The sequence below is a fragment of the Larus michahellis genome, chromosome 9 (assembly GCF_964199755.1).
Source record: "Larus michahellis chromosome 9, bLarMic1.1, whole genome shotgun sequence".
Taxonomy (NCBI): Eukaryota; Metazoa; Chordata; class Aves; order Charadriiformes; family Laridae; genus Larus; species Larus michahellis.
Genome location: NC_133904.1, coordinates 22,646,485 through 22,666,555, shown reverse-complemented (window position 1 = coordinate 22,666,555; position 20,071 = coordinate 22,646,485). Strand labels below are relative to the sequence as shown.

The window sequence follows — 20,071 nt, the reverse complement described above, 5'->3', positions numbered from 1 at the left end:
GAGCAATGGGAAGCGTGGATGGTATCACTTGGGGGTGTTGCTCTTGGTAAACTGCACTGGCTCTTCTTGTAATCGTAGAAACTCGTATATGAAAAATATATGGTTTTAATTTATATGAGAAATATATTGGTTTTAATAAATGAATTTGAGTCCTCTGAAGCTCCTGCCACCCATAATAGAGATTTACAGAGCCGTGAATTCGCTTGTGCTGTTACTGAGCCCTGAAGCTTCTTTAAAATAAAGTTTTCATAGGTGAAAGCGGATACTTTTAGAATAAGCCATGTTATTCAAACTGACCCAGTAACGCATCATATTTTTGGAATTTGGCTTTAAGGACTGATGTGTCTCATGGGCTGAGGACCCTCAGTTTAAAATGAAGGTTGCAGCAGCGATGCTCGCTTGTGGATTAATCCTTTGGAGTTTTACCCAGACATTTAAAGACGAAGCTTTATGCCTAGGAGATTATGTAGTTGCTCACAGTCTCCCCCATTAGCTGTGCCCCTGGGGGTCTTACTCAGTTCAGGGGCACCAAAAAAACCATCTTTATATCTTTATATATCTAGCTATTTGAAAGTCTCCATCTGATGGCTGCTTGGAAGCAAACAGGATTCAACCCTGGTGGGATTAGCTTGGTTCCTGGGGACCCGCGTTCCCTCCCTCCCATCGCATCGTGGCCAACGTGCATGTCATGCAGATGTGCTACATCTGCTGAATCCGTTTACCCATCCGTGCGCTTAAAAGCTTCAGTTAAAGGAAATACTCGCTTATCATTGCCCTGTTTTTCCTCTTCCAGCTGCCCCTGCGCTTCAACGACAGCCTGGTGCTCAGGCAGCTGCGGTACACGGGGATGCTGGAGACCGTTCGCATTCGCCAGTCAGGATACAGCTGCAAATACTCCTTCCAGGTTGGGGAAAATGTTTTCAGTCTTCTGCCACCTTTAGCGTCGTTATCCTAGTTGCCTGAACGTTGCTAGCTCGTTTGTTTTAACAAAGTAATGAATTTATAGCTCGTGCAAGGCAGTGGGTGTAATGGGCTGACGTCTGGCATGGAGCGGTCCCCTGCTGCGCTGCTGGTTTCTGGCAAGCTGGTCTAGACCTAGGTGAAGGCTACGACCCCTCTGCAGATAACATCATGGGTTTTGAACAAAAGCAGCATTTTTTTGTAATATGAACTTCCTTCTTTCAAAAAGAGGTATCCAATTTGCATGCACTCTTCCGTGTTTTGAAATCACCTGGGAATGGCATTCGCCCCGTCCCAGTGGTGCTGGCTATATCCCATCGGGAGGGTGATTGGCATCCTCTAAACCGTTCTGGAGTTATCCAGCTTTTCCTGTTTTCTTCTTTTCTGTGTTTTTGCCAGGTTTTGCACACATGTCAGTCCTTTCATGCTTTGCTGGTGCTGATTTGTTTCCTGCTGGCAGCTGCCTTGGGCCAGATGTCGTGTCCTGCGCGGCAGCTGTTTAGAAAAGGAAAACTGCTCAGTGCTTTTTTTGTCTTGAGCGTGGATCCCAACCACACTTGGGAGGATCTCTCCCCTCGCACCTTCTCCGCTCTTTGAGTCCTCACAGCAGTAACCGATGGAACATCTCAGAGATGTGTTGCAGATGCTGGTAACCCCCTTCTGTAGCGGCCCGTGCTGAGGATTTGGAGCATTTTTTGCTCGAGATGACCCCGTGGGTTCTGCAGAACCTCTCCTCCCACGCTGAAAGATGTTTGAACGTTGCTGAGTCCCTGCTTTGATGTCTTTCCCGTCAAACCACAAGTGGTGGAGGAAACTTGGCGTTCCCCAGTCTGTAAAATGCTATCTCTCCTTCTGCTCGCTCGATAGATCCTGTTTCATGTGGCCTGTGGAGCAAATCCGTTATTTATGGAAGAAAGGAACACAGCAGGACCCATCTAATCAAATCTTGTTGGGTTTTTTTTTCCTCAGGATTTTGTCAACCATTTCCATGTCCTTCTGCCACAAGGAATCAGCCCGTCTAAGCACAATATCCATGATTTCTTCCGGAAAATAAAACTCGATCCAGACAATTACCAAGTTGGAAGAACAATGGTAAATGTTTGTCCTCAGCTCAGACTTATGTTTAAGATAGAGATACAACATTTGCCTGCATTTCTGTAATGATAAATTAACATCTTTATATATGCTTTTAATTAATGAAGCTATTTTTCTTCTGTTTGCTAGAAGCCAATGGTTTAAACAAAGCTTTGAATAATGTTAATGCAAAATAGCAAGAAATATTGTGGCTTTGTGTTAAACCGTGGCCCAGGCAGCCTTCAAAAAACTGTGTCTGTGTGTAGACATGGCTTGACCATTTTGCCTTCCCCGAAGGGAAAGCAGAGCTTGTAATTCGGAGCTTGGACAGTCGCAGGCTGGAGATGAAACTGCAGAAACCTGTTAGAGGTGGCTTAACTGAAATCAGCAGCTGAACTTTCTTCTGGGCACCCAGGACGTGGAAACCAGTAGCATTAAAGGGGGGGCCTACAGGAATGCTGGAGAGGGACTCTTGATCAGGGAGTGGAGCTGTAGGACAAGGGGTAACGGTTTTAAACTGAAAGAAGGAAGACTTAGATTAGATATTAGGAAGAAATTCTTTGCTGTGAGGGTGGTGAGCCCCTGGCCCAGGTTGCCCAGAGAAGCTGTGGCTGCCCCATCCCTGGAGGTGTTCAAGGGCAGGTTGGGCGGGGCTTGGAGCAACCTGGTCTGGTGGGAGGTGTCCCTGCCCAGGGCAGGGGGTTGGAACTGGATGATCTTTAAGGTCCCTTCTGACCCAAATCATTCTATGATTCTATGATTTGTCTTGTGATGGTGGGAGCTTTCCATGCTAGTGGGTTTTTTGGGTTTTTTTGGCCAGGTTTTCGTGAAGGAGCGGGAGCGGCAGCTTCTGCAGGACCTGCTCCATCAGGAGGTGCTGCGCCGCATCATGCTGCTGCAGCGCTGGTTCCGCAGCATGCTCTGCAGGAGGCAGTTCCTCAGCTTAAGGCAAGCGGCAGTGATCATACAGGTAGGTGATGGTGCCTGATTTCGTTGCAAATTACAATCCTCAAGTCCTACAGATACCGCTGATGGGTAAAATCAGGTCGTCTCCAAGGAAGGCGCTTACAATCAAAATTTGACTCCTAGTGCCATAATAAGTTGGGAATGGGGGAGACAGAGCTGGAGGGGTTCCATGAAGGTAGATGCTCTCCCATCTTCATGCAACACCCATTACAAGGAACTGCCTGCTGTGTTTGCAGAGATTTTGGCGTAGTTACCAGAGCCGAAAGCAAGGCGAACCATCCCTGGACCCTCTCGTCCTTGGCAAAGCCGCCGTCGTTCTCCAGACCCACTGGCGTGGCTTTGTGGAGAGGCGGAGGTTCCTGCAGATGCAGTTCGCAGCCCATCTCATCCAGAGCTGCTGGCGGGAGTACGCCAAACGGCGGCACGACGCAGCCACCAGCATCCAGGCAGCCTGGCGAGGACACCGTGCGAAGCAGTTGTACACAGCCAGCAGGAGCAAAGTCATCTGCTTGCAAGCAGCTTGCAGAGGATATTTAGCCCGACAAAGGTAACGCCATCGGCCTTGGTTAAAAAAGAAAACATTTTTTCTGATGATGCTGACTGGGAAGGGAGGCGGATGATGTGAATTCAGGCACTGCTTAGACTGTGGTGACTTTTACAGAGTGTCCCTTCGTGGGATCCCTGACCCTGCCCCAACCTGCCCTGGTCCTTCATTTGTCCATGCTTTCTAACAAAGGAGTTTATTTAGCTGCACATCCTACTCCTAGAATAAGCAGGGCCTATTTCAGGTTGGAGCACGTAGGCAGTGGAAAGCCGAGGCCATAAATACTCGCGAGGTTTTTTTTCCCCCTTGGCAGCAGCACCAGTTTAAGTAGCCTATTTTTAACTCAGATTGCCTCGCCGTTCTAGTTGCTGTGCTGTCTCGCAGGGACAGGAGATACTGGAGCCAGCCGCTGTGAAGGGGAGAGGGCTTCCAGCCATGCCTTGGCTTGCTGGCCGCGGGGCAGATCTTGGTTCTTTCTCCGGAGGTGCTGCCTGCAAGGTGTGGAGCACCTTGACGTAGGGTGGAGGGTTGGGAGCTGCAAAGAGCTCTTGGCGCAGGGCACAAGTCCCTGCTAGCTGTACCAGAGGCAGCCCAGGCAGGATGGTGAAGATGGAGAAGCCGAGAGGGTGCCATGGGTTAAGATCTTCTGGCTCCGTCGGTTTACAAATGAGCTAGACCAGGGATGGAGGCTGGAGTTGCTGCTGTCAGCGCGAGGGGAGCTTTCAGGTGCGTTGGGGCAGTCCTTGAGTAGCAGAGATGGCATAAGAGGAGAAGGTTGAAAACTGAACGTGCACTCACATTGTCTTGCATCAGATGTGCAAGGAGGGTTGAGATGCTGACGGTGGTGAGGTGATGATGATGGTGGTGATGAGATGCCACCAGTGCAGGGCCTTGAAGGGACATGAGTGGGCACGGGGGTGAAATATGCTGTTTTTCTGCTTTCTTGCAGGTTTAGAGCTTTGAAAGAGCAGCGATTAAAAGTGATGCAGCTGGAGAATGGCCTGTCAGTTAGAGAAGAGGATGGACTGGAGGCAGATGATGCTTTGGAAATTAAGGGCTCTGACCCATCTAAGTGGGAGGATGGCTCGTTTGAAGAGCGTGTGAGAGCTATAGAGGAACGTAAATTGCTGATGGAGAACAATCGGGTGAATCACATCGACCCACTGGATACTTCTGCAAATCCATTGTACAAAAGACACGAGAGAGCCAGTAGCCAGAGTGGGATGGACACTGAAGAGGAGGTCGTTGTGAGAGAGAGACCCAAGTCGCTGGAGGATCTCAACCAGAAAAAAGTGGTTCGTGCAAAAAGAGAAAGCCGGAGGATGCGTGAGCTGGAACAGGCAAAATTTAGCTTGGAGCTGCTCAAGGTCCGGTCCACCGGTGGGCTGTCACCTTCAGAAGAGCGGCGGTGGTCTACCGAGGTTGTATCCGAAGCACTTCATTCCCCTCAGGGAACCCCCGAGAGTGAAAGCTCTCAAGGGAGCTTTGAGATGTTAAGCTGTGAAGATACTCCAAGTAATAAATTTGTTTCCTTAGTTTTAGACGAGCAAGATGCGCAGACGTTTTCCACTGACTCTTTGCCTAGTAGTCCCCAGACTCATCTGCAGGAGAAGTCTTTCTGTGCGGCAGATGTGAACAGCAATTTACCCAGCTGCAGAAGGATGCCCTCCGACTTGGAGTTACCTGATAACCTCACCATGAAGGAGCATGTGGTCCGTGACCCCCAGAATGTTATATACAAGGCGCATCCAAGAGAAACTTTCCTTTCCAGCAACCTACCTACTTTCTACGTTCCACCACAAGACAATGTGAAAGTGAAGCTGATGGAGAATAACCTGAGGAACAAAGCAGTGGAAAGAGAGGAGAGGACAGTTACGTTCTCTGAGGTCAAGAAGGACTCTGAGACAAACCAGGGCAGAGCCTTGGGAGGGGAGGCAGAGGAGAAGTCCTCTACCAAGAGGGAGGAACGTGGGACAGCGACTGCGACACAGGCTCATTCTCCAGACTCTGTCATCCAGAGATTGGAAAAGCTCAACGTGGAGAAGGAGGAACGGCAAAAGCAGCTTCAGCTGCAAAATGAAAGGGAGATGATGGAGCAGATCCGTCAGCAGAAGGAAATTCTGGAGAGACAACGCAAAGCCTTTGAGCAGCAAGGGAGAATGGAGGCTTTGCAGAGGGCTGAGCACAGCAGAATGAAGGACTCCTCCCTCAAACCAACCAAAAAACCAGACGGCCGGCCTCAGTCGGTCCTCATCCTGTCCCCCCAGAGCAGAGGGGAGCATGGCCCCACCACGGGTGTGACTCCAACCTCGTCGGTGGACATTAAAGGTCTCACTGTTGGGACCAGGGGGAGCTCTCCAGCCCACAGTACCTCCAAAGACAGACCTGTCAGCATGTTCATGGAGCGAAGAGAAGGTCAATCGGGATTGGCACTGGAACCCCGCTGCCATTCCAGACCAGCTCTGGACCCCAGGGACCTGCCAGGTAGCCACTTCTCAAGGACGGAACGCCTCCGGCAACCCCGAATGCCCAATCAGGCTACCGAGGAGACGAGGGCGAGCACTATGTTCTTCACACCAAAAGACAATCCCTTTGGCCTCCAGTGAGTAAAAAGACGGTGTGCTTTCTCCGTAGCTTTCTCCGTTTTGCTAGAGACCATTTTATACAAATGGTCAGAACATTGTTGCTGGAAACTGTACAGAACACCTAGCAAAATGAAAACAGGTTTCTTGAGGAATGAGTGGGCAGAGATCAGTGGAAAAGGAAAAAGAGCTGGAAATATGATTACTCGGTCTCTTATGTGATGGGCATTATGTAAGCCAGGGGAGATAATCGTGGCTGTTAGAAGAGAGTTGACACTGTTTTCATTTACCCTGGCTGAACAGGGATAGGGGTTTTATTTCTCAAGGTAAAAGACAAAGTAAAAATGCATAGGATTTTGGGGGGGATTGGAGTAGATAAGGCAGAAAATGTCAGGATTTTTCTTACTTACTGTAGAATTAACACAGCCAGCAAAGCCATTCAGGCGATCTTACCATTGCAGGTTATAAAACAGCAACTGTCTGGAGGGAGTTTGGGGTATGAAGCTGCTTTTGACAGTGTATTGCTTACATGTATAATTACACGTGTATATGTACTACACATGTACTTGTAGAATTACACTGATTAGCGTAGTCCTTCAGCTGAAGGGAGCTTAAATGTCCTGAAGTGGAAGCTTAAATGATGGGCTGCTCCAGCACAGGGTCTGGAGACTGCAGCAAGATCTTGGGACAACATTTTCTCCCACTTTGTCACGTTGCCTTGCCTAATTTTGGAGAGCTTTGGGCCATTTAGCTCAAAAAGGACATAAACCTGCCCAAATCCTGCTGCGCCCTTTCCAAAGCAAAAGGTACCAGTGAATGTTTGCTGTTGTAGCCCAGGTACCTCCAAGTGTAGTGGTCTTGTGGTTTATGTGCCGTTGCAACGGGAGGAGATTCCCATTTAATTTGTGCAGGTTCTTTAAGTCCAGAAACACATGATGGGGAAAAGGACCAGTCAATAAAAAAAATAGCCCTTGGCCCCCCCAGTAGAGGCAGCAGCATCCTCCATACATGGGCATGGGGAGGGTTTTATTCGGAAGTGATGGTAGAAAGAGTGAGCTGAGCAAAAAGCAACTTTACATGTGCGTATTTCTTAATGCTAAGTTAGATGCAAAGTGAGGATGCTCTCCTTCCGAACCAGTTCATATGAAAATCTGCAGGAGGCCCTGGAGAATTGGGTTCGAAGTGGGTATTTGAGAGTAGTCTTCCTCCCAGAAAAAATTTCTTTCCATTTCTTTTCCTGGTTCTTGCCCAGAACCAGCACCAGGAAAAAAAAGATATTAAAAATCCCTGTGTTTTACTTTTTATTCTGCAACAGTACAATCACATGTGGGAATCCTGAAGTGAAAAGGTACCATCCGTAACCACCGTGATGGGTAGAGTTGGCAGGCAGAACTCCCTCGCTTCTTGTCCTTTGGTATTAACTCAAATCCTGAAGAATTCCAAAGGCCCAGGACCTCAAACTTGCAATTTGGTCTTGATTGCTTGGGTAGTTGTGTGCTCCCACGAGCTGGGCTGGTGTGGTGGGAAGGCTTTTAGGAGAAGATGAAACATCTCTGTTCTCTTGTGTTTCAGCAGAGAAGCAAATCATCAATGCCTTTCCAAGGGCGAACAAGCTAGGAAGCCATTTAAGATGCCAGGGTCTGGCAGAGGAGAGGTAAGTTGTGGCTTGCTTATTTTCTCTTTTTATTGAACAGGGGTGAAATAAAACCCTTATTCTGCCAGTTTGCCCTCAAAACCTTCAAAGAAGTGAACTCTAAAGCACAAGGGCTGCTAGACATAGGGAAGGGGGATGTCACAGTATGGCAACCTTCACATCTTCTCTTTAAAAATATAAACCCCCCATAACATTAATTTGTAGCAACTCTGGATAAAAAAGAACTCACAGTCCCGATGGCAAACACTGTCCAACACAGTCTTGTCTTGGTTTGGTTTAACATACGTTTGAGTAACTTCCATCATTGTCCGTTTTCATCATGCTGTCTTGGTTTTTCTTTCTTCTGGTCCTGTTTTTTTTGCACTAGATATAATATCATGTCCCCTCCCTGGGGTGCAGTGTCACTCAGAGATGTCTTAAGCCTGTACTTGAGCTACGCTATGATGCCAAACATCAGTAGAATCTCCTTTTTATTTTAAAAACCCTTTTTGTTTTGTTTTGTTTTATCATTTGGTCAAGCAGGTTCCCAGACCGACCCATAAAAAGAAAGCCCGCATGGCGCGGACGCGCTCCGATTTCTTGACTAGAGGTACTTTTGCTGATGGGGAGGGGGATACGGAGGAAGATGATTACGATGGCAATTTTGAGTTCCTTCTCTCCTCTGACCAACCTCCTCACCCCGAGGCGGTGCCTGTGGCCCGGCTGGGGCAGGCCTGTTACAGTGACTCCGAAATGGTAATTTTTGACAAGGTGGTGGGGGAAATGAAAGGAGGGAGCGAGCGGAGCGGCGGGAGCCTTTCTTTGCTAACCTTAGCTGCACTGATCCCTCCACCGCTTCTTCTCCCACTTCCAAGGATGCTGGAGATGGGTAAACTCAGCGAACACAGCAGAAACGGATGCGAAAAGGGGAAATCACTTGTATTTCTCAGCCATGGGGTGTTTCCTGGCTTGATTTGATACCGGCTACGGTCTCCATAGTTTCCTGCAGCATTGCAACTTGTGGTGCACAGCTACCTATATTTTTGTTTGGTTTATAACCTCAATAGCAAAGTCCCTCTGGGATCCTTTTGCTCTAAAAATGATCTACACACATCCATAGAAAAGATCAAAGCAAATATTGTCCGAAAAGCAACAGACAACAAAGAAAACGATATAACTCTTGCACCTCTTATTACTTTTGATTTTGTATCCTTAGCCCCAGTACTGATGATTATTCAGTCCTCAATTATCGGAGCAATGCTGGCAGACAGTGTCTTAGAGAAAGCAAAAACATGTAAATTGGGCAATAAAAATATAGCGAGAGTGAAATAGTATTTTTTTTTAAAAGAAGAAACACTGTCTTTAGTGGCTTTTTCAAGCAGAGTGACTGATGTCCACAGGCTGCAGCACCGTGCTGCATGAGCCTGTGCTGCCGAGCATTTGTATCTCAGGCTTAATCTCCCGCCTGGATAAGCTGCTTTCGGAAAATCACAAACCCAGAGGTTTCAGGAGTGGAAGAGGCCAACGGCTTCCAACCCACTCATGGTTTTTTCCTGACATGGTGGGGATGTTCCCGTAGAAGTGTGGATAAACACCCGGAATCGTCTCCTGCCGTGAGAGCTCGGGTGGAGCACGGCGTAGAGCTGCCTGGCTCCTCTGCTCCAGCAGAGGATGTGGAGCTGAGTATAAAACCGAACAAAAGCATGAAAACTGAAGTCAGCAATTTGTTTTGTGCTACAGCGTTGCCGTGGGTCCGGCAAACCTCTCATGCGATCCTAAAATCAGCTTTTCCAGGGAAGTCAGATGGCTGAGGAGGATTTTTTGGACTTTTCTGTTAGCAGCTTTTATTATAAAGGATAAATTTTTCCCAGGATAATTTCCTCACGGGAAGGGGCAGAGATTTACTAACTCCCTGAATTTTTAAGGTTGCTTTTGATAAATTTCCAGGGGTTTTGCGCCAGGAATACTCAAAACCTGATTGAAAGATGCAACTCTCTGAACTTAGCTCACTTGACTGCGTCTTAGCGCATCCCCCTGCGTGTAGATCAGGAAAGGGAGAATTTTCTGTCATATTTTACATAGCCTGACAAAAGCCCCGGGCAAGGGGCTGGGCCGTACCCGGAGTGCCGTGCTGTGTTCCTGGAGGCCACCCTCTTACAAAGCGTTAGGGTTTTTTTAGACGTAGAAATCTGTCCCACTGGGATGTGAAAGGCGCTTGGCAATCTCCATCCTTGGGAAGGGACTTGGCTCATCCCACTCTTTAGAAATGCTCCCTGGGACTCTGCTCACCTGGTTTAACAGCTCTCACCGCATGTGAGTAGTAGTAGGTGCCAACTGTGTCTCGTCTCTCCTGTATCCCTCTTCTCCTCTGCTCTCCATCACTAGCTCTAACTGGTGCTCAGCACTTTCACTCTTTGTGTGGTTGAGTTCTGCTTTCTAGCAAACGCTGCCCGTGAAGTTGTGTGCTCAGCAATACCCTACGTCTGTATGTCCCAACAACATGAGCGGTGTTTCCATCTGTGTTCTCTATTGCAGGTTTGGGGCCAGCCCTTTGGCTTGTGGCTTTTGTGGGTCAGGATCGCCACAAATAGCAAAATTTAGGGACTGCTTATTCGTATTTATTAGCAGAGCCCGATTGCATGTTGCAGATGATGGAGCAGTCTATGATAGAGCAATAGTGGTGCATGTTGGTTTGGGTACAAACTCAAGTAGGTCAATATCTACATAGACACATTTGTTGTGTCTTGTGATGTTCGCATGAAGACGAGTCAGGCAGCCGCCATGCGTGGGCTGGTTTCGGTGCCAGTGAATAGCTTATTCATACAGCTCCTGCCCCCAGCTACGACTTGCCAAAAAAAGCCTCTTTTAATGGGCTGCTCAGTGGCTGAGGGCTGCTGGATAGAAAAAAGAGAGATCACGAGCGACCTTGTGAAGTTGAGCATGTGATGGCTCACCAGCTGCACTGCCTGTTTTGCCCATTGGTTTCTTGACCCTCAAGTCAATGATTGTGTCTCACCAGCTGGTAAGTAGAGGCCCACCAGAAACCGATGCTCCCAGCCTGAGTCTGGGGTATCCCAGAGCAGCAAAGACCAAGAGCATCTTCGGCCAGAGATGAACCCCAAGTGCACCAGTACATAAGGTGGCTGCTGAAAGTACAGGTTACTCCAAAGTGCTTTTAAGGCTAAAGGGCTTCCTGACATAGACCAGCCTTCAAAGGTTGCTCGAGTTTTTTGGCTATTGAATAGCCGAGATTTAACCTGCCTTGTGGGGAGGCAAGTGGGAGAAATAGTTCCTGGCTGTGGTCAAGGTATCTGAAAACCACTTCTCCCTTGCACCTAAGCCTGGAGAACTTTCCTGCAGCAGACAAATAGAAAGCCTTGGTTAGAGAAACCACACCAGATATACCTTCTGAATACATTCTCCTTTGGCAGAGGCTCTTAGAGAGAGGGACCTGGAAGGCGAAGCAGTCATTTTTCTCTGGCCTGCATAGTAAAGCCATGAATTGACAAACATCAGTCCAAGTATCTGTCACCAGATGATCCCAAGCATGCCTGAAGAGCCAGCAATGAAAGATCTCCTGTCCTAAGTCATTCAGAGGGAGCACTGCGCTTTAGGAAACCCTTCAATGCAGCACGTAACTCTGCTGCCTGCCGGGACAAATCGTCTCGCTTGGCCACGGTTACCTCTTGCTAGCGCAGGCAGGTGAAATACAAGTTGTTCTTTCAGAGGAAAAATATTTGATCCCCTCTTCAGCCAAGGGACAATTCCAGACCCCCTGGCTATTGCCACTTGCCTGCATGTGATGATTTGTGGTGTTCCCTGGCCGGGGATTACCTGGCGCAGAGGCTTGTCTTGGCATGTGAGAAGGTTTTCCATCCAGCCAAGGACCTTCTCCATCATAGCTTCTTAGAAGAGTACCTCAAATGGAAGGATCTCACTCTAAAAATGCCTTTTAATCCTTACGTTCAAAACCTGGAGAGGTTGCTGTAATAGCAGAGGAAACGCTGAATGACAGTAGGTCAAGAATTGGGGCAGAGCAGAGCGCGGTGGTGGTAGTAATGGTAGAAAATCCTTCTTGCAGTTTTGTCTAAAAAGTGCATTTCAGAAGTTTTTGACTCAGTCTTCTGCGTGAGCTAGGGGTTTCACTTGCTTTGCTCCACTCCAAAAGCTGTACGCTAGATCTGCTCGTGCAGTAGATATGGTATATGTTTTAAAAAGAAAGTGTACGTGGTGTCCTACAGAGCAAGCTCTGCATTGCTCCAGGATCCCTTCAGCCTGCCTGCCACCGCCAGCACTTACCAATGTGCTTGAAATGGCTTTGAAATAGAAAAAAGGGAGTAAATGCCCCCACGAAATACATTTTTTTTTTTTTAAATGAAAGCATTGAAAGTGATTAAAAGGTTGGAATTACTCAAGAACAAAACTATATAATTTGGGCAAGTATTTTTATGAGTCATTTTTAAAAGCAAGTAGTAAGTTTGGGCTGGATGGAAATCACTTTTATGGGTTTTGAAGGTGGTTTTTTTCCCCCAGTATCCATCCGCAATTTGTGTGTGATCATCACCTAACTGCAAGAGCAACAGGAACCGGAAACCATTGGATGGTTTAGGCAGTTTTTTACTTTCCCAGTGGCAGTTTTGCCTTATGTGCTGCCATCTCCTGGCTGGTAGAGAGGTTAGTTCAGGGGTGAAAAATAAGACATTCAAAGAGAGTAAATATGGTAAATGTGGCTCCCCTGCAGCCCGTATTTTATATAATTTTATTTGGAATATACCTAATACAAGAAAAGGAAATGCTTAAGAACACAGTGCGTTCAGTTGAGACATTTACGTGATGGGAAAACTACAGGAGATATTTGACCATCACCTTCCGAAAGCTCAGATACAACCCCATTCCCTGCTTTCCTCATGCCGAAAGTGTCTCCTCCAGGAGTCAGACTCTGAAATCACAGCTGCAATTGGAAAAAAAGAATAAAAATTGCTATTTTTTAAAAATACGACAAGGCAATTTCTGAGCTATTTCATGGAAACCCGTTAGGTTGAATTATTGCAAATTAATTTCATCCTTAAAAATGATCCCAGGGCATTTTAAATGGTGGTGAAAGCAGAGATTCTCTGTATTAAAGCTGCAAAATCTCTTATTTCTAAAGGTTTCATTTTGACGTGTCCTTGGCACAAAGACTTTTGTCTTCTTCTCTGTAAAGTCCTCAACAAGAGTTGGAGGAAGAAGCTCTGCTGCAGCAGATCTATGTGGTTGGAGGTTCCTTTGGTGCAAGGAACACCACAAATCACTTTGTGGCTAACTATCGTCGCTAACGTGGTTCTTCTGGGTTGGAGAGCTGGGCTGCCCAGACCAAGATGGTAGAGCAGTTGTGTGGGCTGAGCGATGAGGACCCATCACTTGGTGCACAACAATTTGCATCATTAGTTGCTCAAGGAGAAAGAAGGTTGGACCTCGATGTAGAGTTGGAGCAAGGGAAATCCCTTTCTTTTTTATGAATCGTTGAAATATTTTTCTAGTTGTAGCTGGCTCAACAGGACTGTAGGTTTTCACCTGTAGGCAGATAGAAATAAAGATGTAACAGAGGAAATATCTAATTTTTGCTAGGGAGAAAAATAATCAGCTGGCATCCCAAGAGCTGTCTTATTTTTAAATGCTTCTTGCTTGGAATTATTACAGACGGTGCAGCGACTCGCCTCTGGGGAAGGCCAAACAAAACTGCACAAAACCATGTCTCAGGGGGAGATCGGGAAGCTGGCGGCTACGCAGAAGAGCCTGGCTCCAGATGGGAGGTAGGCAATGTGGTGGGAAATGGAAGATGAGTCCCTCTGGTGTCCTTCTTGCTCTCCATCACCTTACTGAACCACCCTGGCTCCTTTGGAACTCCACCAGCCAAAGCCAGCACACGAGTTACTCATCCCACCTTTCCTATGTAACCGTGGACATGCCCAATTAGAAGAGGCATCCTGCTTCTATCACAATAAAGTTTTGATGACATGGACCAGGCGTCCCCTCCCAAACCACCCAATTGCATGCATGAAACCTGAGCTTCTTGCTTTTCCTGAGGACATGTAGCCTGGTTTCTCTGGTAGAAGTTGTGTGGATTTAACTCCTCCTCAAACACCATGAAGGTCTGGGAGATATGGGATAGTTTTGGGTAGAAGGACATTTCCCTAGTTAAGCTGGTTCCTTTTTTGATGACTTATTTCCAGGCCTCAGCGAGCCAAGATGAGGTTCTGGGGGAAGGGAAAGCAAGGGGAGAAGAAGACCCCACGGGAGAAGCTTGCTACCCAGTCCGAGCTGCTAGAGCTGTATGTGGAACAAGAAGCCCCCGGCAGGCAGGTGATTTCTGGCTTGCAGCTTGGTGAAGGTAAGTGGTGGGGTGGCACGGTGCCCGTGTTGTAAGGAGCAGAGAAGTTGCGTTCACTTTCATGGCAGAGGGAAAAGCCAGTGTAAATCTGGCTTTACGCCACAACCAAGCGTATCCCAATATGAAGGGGCTTGGGTAAAGACAGACAACCAAGGATGGTTGGCTTATCTGTAGGGTTAGGGTGTCTGTAAATGGGAGTATCGTGTATGATGGTGTGGTTGAGCTGAGGTTGCTGCAGGAAAACAGGTTGGAAAGATGCCCAAATTGAACGTCCATGCTGGTTCATGTCTCTTGAATTCATGGACGGTGTGAACCCAAAACAGTGGCAAGTAGGTTAGGCGGCGGGATCCAAAATGGGTCTCAAGGAATTCTGTATTGCTAATCCTCCCAGCAGCTGTCTGGATATGGACAGATGTTTCCCCTCTTGACGGAGGAAATAACCAAAGGAGAAATGATGTTTAATTTTCCTGCAAGTACCACACGGTGCTTTTCTCCTCCTCAGGTTTATTCTGGTGCCCATCTCCCTGGTTCAGTGGCAGAATTATTTTTCATCTGCTCTTCAGTCTCATTCCCCCTTTTTAATTATCACCTGTAGAGTTGGGTCCTCACCACCTGACCCCTCCACGGAGTCCCGAGCTGTCTGGTATCTACCGGCGGGAGTTTAAGGAGAACAAGGAGCCCTCTCCCAAAGTGAAACGCAAGCGCAGCGTCAAGATCAGCAATGTGGCTCTGGAGCCCGTGCAGTGGCAGAACGACTCGCTGCAGATCATAACCAGCGCTAGCGACTTGAAGAGCATGGATGAGTTTCTCCTGAAAAAGGTAAATCCTGTCCTCACTGCTCCAGCTAAATCATCAGAGACCTCAAAGAGCAGACAGAGACAATAAAGCCAAAATTATTCTGGGGGCAGCAGTAGCAATACTAATAATAAATCAAAGGGTGGTCAGCATGCACCAGGGCAGGCTTGGGAGAAAACATGGGCACTCTGTGTGTGCACCATGTGGTCATTCTGCACGAGCACAACGGCTTCAGTGCTTCCACTGCTTTGAGGTGCCCCTGGTGGCATCAGAAATGGGTGACCTAGGAGGGCAGGAGTTGAAGGCTGTGGGCAAATGCTCGTGTTTCTAGTTTGCATGCAGGAGAAACCACCTTGTAATCTCTATTAATACCGTCTGCCTGTGGTGGAGCAGCTGCTCGTTAGTGCTGCTTCATCTTACACATGCTATGCCACAGCAAAAGGGGCAAGGGTGCATAAACCCCTTTGGTTTCCCAGATGAATGAACTGGATAATGAAGACAGCAAAAAGGACACACTGGTAGATGTTGTGTTCAAGAAAGCACTGAAGGAATTCCGACAAAACATCTTCAGCTTTTACTCCTCGGCGTTGGCGGTAAGTGACTGGATGACGGGTGAGAACTTCCACCTTCAGGAGAAACGAGATGCTCTGGGTCCTCCTGGTGGTGGAGACATTGCCGAGCCTTCCACTCCCGGTCTGCTCATCCTAAGGGATGGATGTTTTTCCTTTGTATTCAGTCCCATGAGCTGTAAATTCGAACTAACTCTTCCTCATTAGCCAGTTCTCAATGTACGTTGAGCAGAGATTTATGATCTCCTTGTTACAGCTTGCTCCCAGTCAAATGGGAGATGATACTGAGTCAATAAACTCCTATTTGCCACCCAAAGTGCCTGGAAACCTTCATGTTAAATTTGCAAGTGGTGGAGACACCTGAGCAATGTGGAGCTCTGCTCTTCTGCTACTTCTGAATCTGAGCAAAGATCACTGTGACGTATCATCACAGAGATCAAAAAAAGCTATTTTATTGCCCAGATTGTATGAAAAGTTCCCTCTAAGACTTGAGCTGGCACTTAATGTCCTCCTGCTCTGCGCACATGGAAGCCACCCTGCCAGAGGTCACAAAACAACTTTCTATTAGATGATCCTTTTTTCCTTCTTTTAATCATACTTGGACTTTCTCTGAGTGGTTGGAAGCCAGTCAGGCTGAAATAATTGGCTGGAGCAGAATAGGCAGTCTGGGATGTATAAAAATCGCTTTTCTTTTTGCTTCTGTTTCTATAAAAGATGGATGATGGGAAAAGCATCCGCTATAAGGACCTCTACGCCTTATTTGAGCAGATTCTGGAGAAGACCATGAGGCTTGAGCAGAGGGACTGGAGTGAGTCTCCAGTCAAAGTCTGGGTCAATACCTTCAAAGTCTTCCTGGATGAATATATGATAGAGTACAAACCACTGGACTACACCGCAGTGAAGGTAGTTGGCACTTTTCTTAAGTCCCGTGAAGATGTGGGAACTGTCTTTCCGTGGGGTTGTGGTCTCTGTAGAAACATGGAAACCTCTATTGTCGTCTTCTCTGCTTTAAGCTGAGGTGGACAGCATAAGCCAGCATGCAAAGCACGGTTCATTGGTTGGGTTTCACTGGGCTCAGCAAATCCCAGTTCACTTCTGGACTGAGCTGGGCCATGGCAAATACCAACACGTAGATGATGTCTCCAAAGCAAAGCCGCAACCATCTGTGGATGATTGGAAAGGCAGGTTCTGGTGCTTCTTTTTTAGTTGTTTTTGGTGGGTTGCTCAATCTTTGAGGGAAAGTGAAAGAGACACAAGGTTTCCTAGTCTCTTCACCTCTTCCCAAGTGACCACGTACTTCACCATCGGTTGGGTTGCAGGAGAAGGGGACATGAACAGTGGCTGTCCTTGGAATCCACAGTTTTTAGAGCAGTCAGGGCTTGCAGTGTGCCTTTCACAAACATGATCTCCTCGCTTTCTGCTTCATATTATCTGCAAGGACAACCATGGGGTCTCAGGCTGGGCTTGGGAGATGGTGTTTGTTGTATAAATATCCCATCTTTGGGGTCTTTTGATCCGAGGCCTCCCCAAGCTCCTCTCCAGGCAGGTTTTCTTCAGAGCAGGCTGAGCATCAACTCTGGCTGCAGTGCTGTGCCACATTCTCTTAGAGTGTCTTGCATGAGATGGGAGAGCTTTAGGTCACTGATGCTGGACTTGGAGCTAGAGCAGCAGCTAATCTGAACTCTGAGATGAGCATAGGGACAGTTGTCCAGGAGATTTCTGAATAGGGGGTGATCTGTAGGAGAGTTTTCTGCAGTGATTCTTCTGGGGCTGCAGGTGCATTAGAGGATGGAGCTGGAGAGTAGTGGGCAACATCAGATATAAGCCCTCTGTACGCTTTACCTGGAGAAATTGCCCATAAATACGCTTAAATCTCTTTCTAATACCAGGTGCCAAAAACGGAACGAAAAAAGAGAAGAAAAAAGGAAGCAGATGTGGTAAGTTGAGCAATCTGTGCCTGCACATTAAAAGATTAATATCTTTGTGGCCAGAATGACAAGCATTAAGAGACCTGCCCATGACATGTCCTATGCTGAGATCTGAACATCACACAGTAATGAACGTCAGCCATGAAAGGTTGTGCTAGAAAGATGCACGAGGTGGATTTGGTTTCCTTAATCGAGGATTGCTGCAGCTTGTTCTCTGAAAATGTGTCCCGCATCAGTCAAGACAGTAAATGTAATGTCAAGAGTTATTACAGAAGAACTGAGAGCGAAACAGAAAGCATTGCTTTGGGCCTCTGCATAAACTTATAGGCTGTGTTTTACATGTCTAATATCAGAGGTGTAGGAGATTACATCTCCTTTTGTCCTAAAGGATACGATAGTACTAGAGAGCGTGCAGGTGCAGAGCAAAAAGGGGCTTTGGATGCATAGGAGACCTTCTTAACATGGAGAAGTTGACCAGCCAACCTCAGTCAAGCACAGTTTCTAACCTGCATGGTGGTTTGGTTTCCATACAGGCTGGATGTCTGTTTGGGTTGCCTATGGGGTTATTGGGCTCCAAAGGAAAGAAAAATAGCAAATAGTAGCTAAAAGTTGGAGAGCTGACTGTGTTCATCTCCCCCATTTTGCAGCAGACCAAGCTCCCATCTCCTTTTTCTCACCACCCAACCTTTATCGTCGCAGGTGGAAGAGCACAACGGTCACATTTTTAAGGCAACCCAGTACAGCATCCCCACCTACTGTGAATATTGTTCCTCCTTGATCTGGATAATGGACAGGGCTTCTGTTTGTAAATGTAAGCATGCTCTCTTTCATCTTTTTTCATGTGCTTGTATCACAGTGATGAGTTTGGGGATTTTGAAAGGTGTTTTCTTGCAACCCCACTCTCAAATAATTTGGGTTTTTTCACATTGGAAGAGCTTTTGGGACAGATGTTAAGGGTTTCTAAAGTCAACTAGAAAGTCCATCCCAGCAGTCCTTGTGTGCGAGAGCTTTGTGGTACACGTCTTATCCCATAAAGTCATATGGTCAAACCATATTTAAGTATCATCTTAAGAAGGACAGTAGAGTTGGGTATGGCAAATGTGCCATAGGGCTTCAGCCCGTAGGATCCTGTGGGTCTCATGACCATGGCCAATTCATTTGGCTTAGCCCGTTTCACCTCCAGGCACATGAATTTTTGGGGAGATCAGGAAAATGGAGGAGGACTGATGGGAAAGGTTGATCCATCACTTTAGGTTTTCCAACATTTCTCTGATTAGGTTGAAAGTATCAACCCTGGGGTATTTCAGGCTGAAGTCCAGTGCAGGAAGGATACAAATTAGGTGGTATTTCCAACCTCTTTAAGGGTATCCATGTCTGATAGCTCAGTGACTCATGGATTATTTTCCCACTTCATCTGTGAGGGTTTTTTTTTGATGTTTCAGAACTTAAATATGGGACCTTTAAAGATAGACTTGGCCCCTGGAAACTGCAAATTCAACATGCTTTTGACCTGCTAGTCCTGAGAGGAGCTACTTACTTCATATTAATTCGTATTTTTCCAGTATCATGACTTTCTGGATTATTAAATACAATTTTTCTTCATTGCAGTATGTAAATATGCTTGTCACAAGAAGTGCTGTCTTAAAACCACGACCAAGTGCTCCAAAAAGGTAAAAGTCTCTCATTCCTTTTCTTTCATTAAATACCTTTCAGATGGCTTGTATACAAAGAAATGTTTGCAGGGACAGAACTTGATATAATGCTGGCAATAACCCTCCTTCGAGCAGGAGCTTGGAGCAGAGGTCGCTGGAGGTCTCTCCAACCAGTGCTTTGGGGTTTGTGTGTATTTTGGGAGTAACGCAGCGATGCATCGCTATGTACCTGCCCAGACATGCAGCAAATGTTGCAGTGACGTTCCCTGCCTTGTGACCGCACTGAATAATAGAAAGCTGCCTCGTTTTAAAACTCTTAAGGACTTAGAAATGTGGGGTTATTCTGGAAAACACGGGTTATTCTTAACCCCGCTGGTCCCTGCTCGGGCTCATGACGTGGTCCCCAGCCAGTAGCAGCACTACAGCTGAGCAGGGAAGGGTGGGTGGAGGGATGCTCAAGTCCTCACCGTCCTCCATAGAGGGGAGTTAAATATCGTTTGCTGGGTTTAAGAGTGTGGAGGACAGTGAATGAATGCAGCAGGTCGTCCCCGCTAACAATGAATCATCAAGATTTGATGGTTTTTCTTTTAAATAGATTATTTTGTGCCCCAAAGAATGTTAATACAGCCAGGATAATAATGTGCACAAAGCTTTATCAGCTCCCTGGGAGGCTTCTCGAGGAAGAATGGCCTCCATAATATACAGCCTCCATAATATACAGCCTCTGTAAAGCTGCATGATTACATTTTCCCCAAGAAATAATCTGAATATATACATTAAAGATTATATATATTTGAATATATTTTTATTTTGAATATATATGGCATTTTTGCTGCACTCATTCTCTTTTTGGCAATATTTCTGCAAGAGCTGGGAATGCCTCATATGAGTTTCTGCTCTAAAATCTGGAAAGTTCAATGAGATCTCTGATTATTATTTTTTTTCAGAGAAGCTCAGAGATCCTTGGAGCCTTCTCGTTTCTTGGGGTTTCTCTGCAC

General features: G+C 46.8%; 1 protein-coding gene across 4 annotated transcripts in view; it reads left to right on the top strand.

The window, feature by feature from the left end:
• MYO9A (myosin IXA) overlaps positions 1 to 20,071 on the top strand; it is a 188,761-nt gene that overhangs the window by 159,203 nt on the left and 9,487 nt on the right. The window contains exons 21-35 of one of the 4 annotated variants that reach the window (XM_074599683.1): positions 794 to 904; positions 1,930 to 2,052; positions 2,855 to 3,004; positions 3,237 to 3,547; positions 4,494 to 6,146; positions 7,699 to 7,780; positions 8,303 to 8,515; positions 13,439 to 13,551; positions 13,972 to 14,129; positions 14,725 to 14,948; positions 15,401 to 15,517; positions 16,208 to 16,396; positions 17,383 to 17,430; positions 18,121 to 18,232; positions 19,030 to 19,091. In XM_074599683.1, coding sequence (XP_074455784.1) covers positions 794 to 904; positions 1,930 to 2,052; positions 2,855 to 3,004; positions 3,237 to 3,547; positions 4,494 to 6,146; positions 7,699 to 7,780; positions 8,303 to 8,515; positions 13,439 to 13,551; positions 13,972 to 14,129; positions 14,725 to 14,948; positions 15,401 to 15,517; positions 16,208 to 16,396; positions 17,383 to 17,430; positions 18,121 to 18,232; positions 19,030 to 19,091 — 3,666 coding nt within the window. Of the gene's footprint in view, positions 1 to 793; positions 905 to 1,929; positions 2,053 to 2,854; positions 3,005 to 3,236; positions 3,548 to 4,493; positions 6,147 to 7,698; positions 7,781 to 8,299; positions 8,516 to 13,438; positions 13,552 to 13,971; positions 14,130 to 14,724; positions 14,949 to 15,400; positions 15,518 to 16,207; positions 16,397 to 17,382; positions 17,431 to 18,120; positions 18,233 to 19,029; positions 19,092 to 20,071 lie in introns of all 4 variants that reach the window. The other 3 variants (XM_074599685.1, XM_074599687.1, XM_074599686.1) reach the window with 3 other exon arrangements.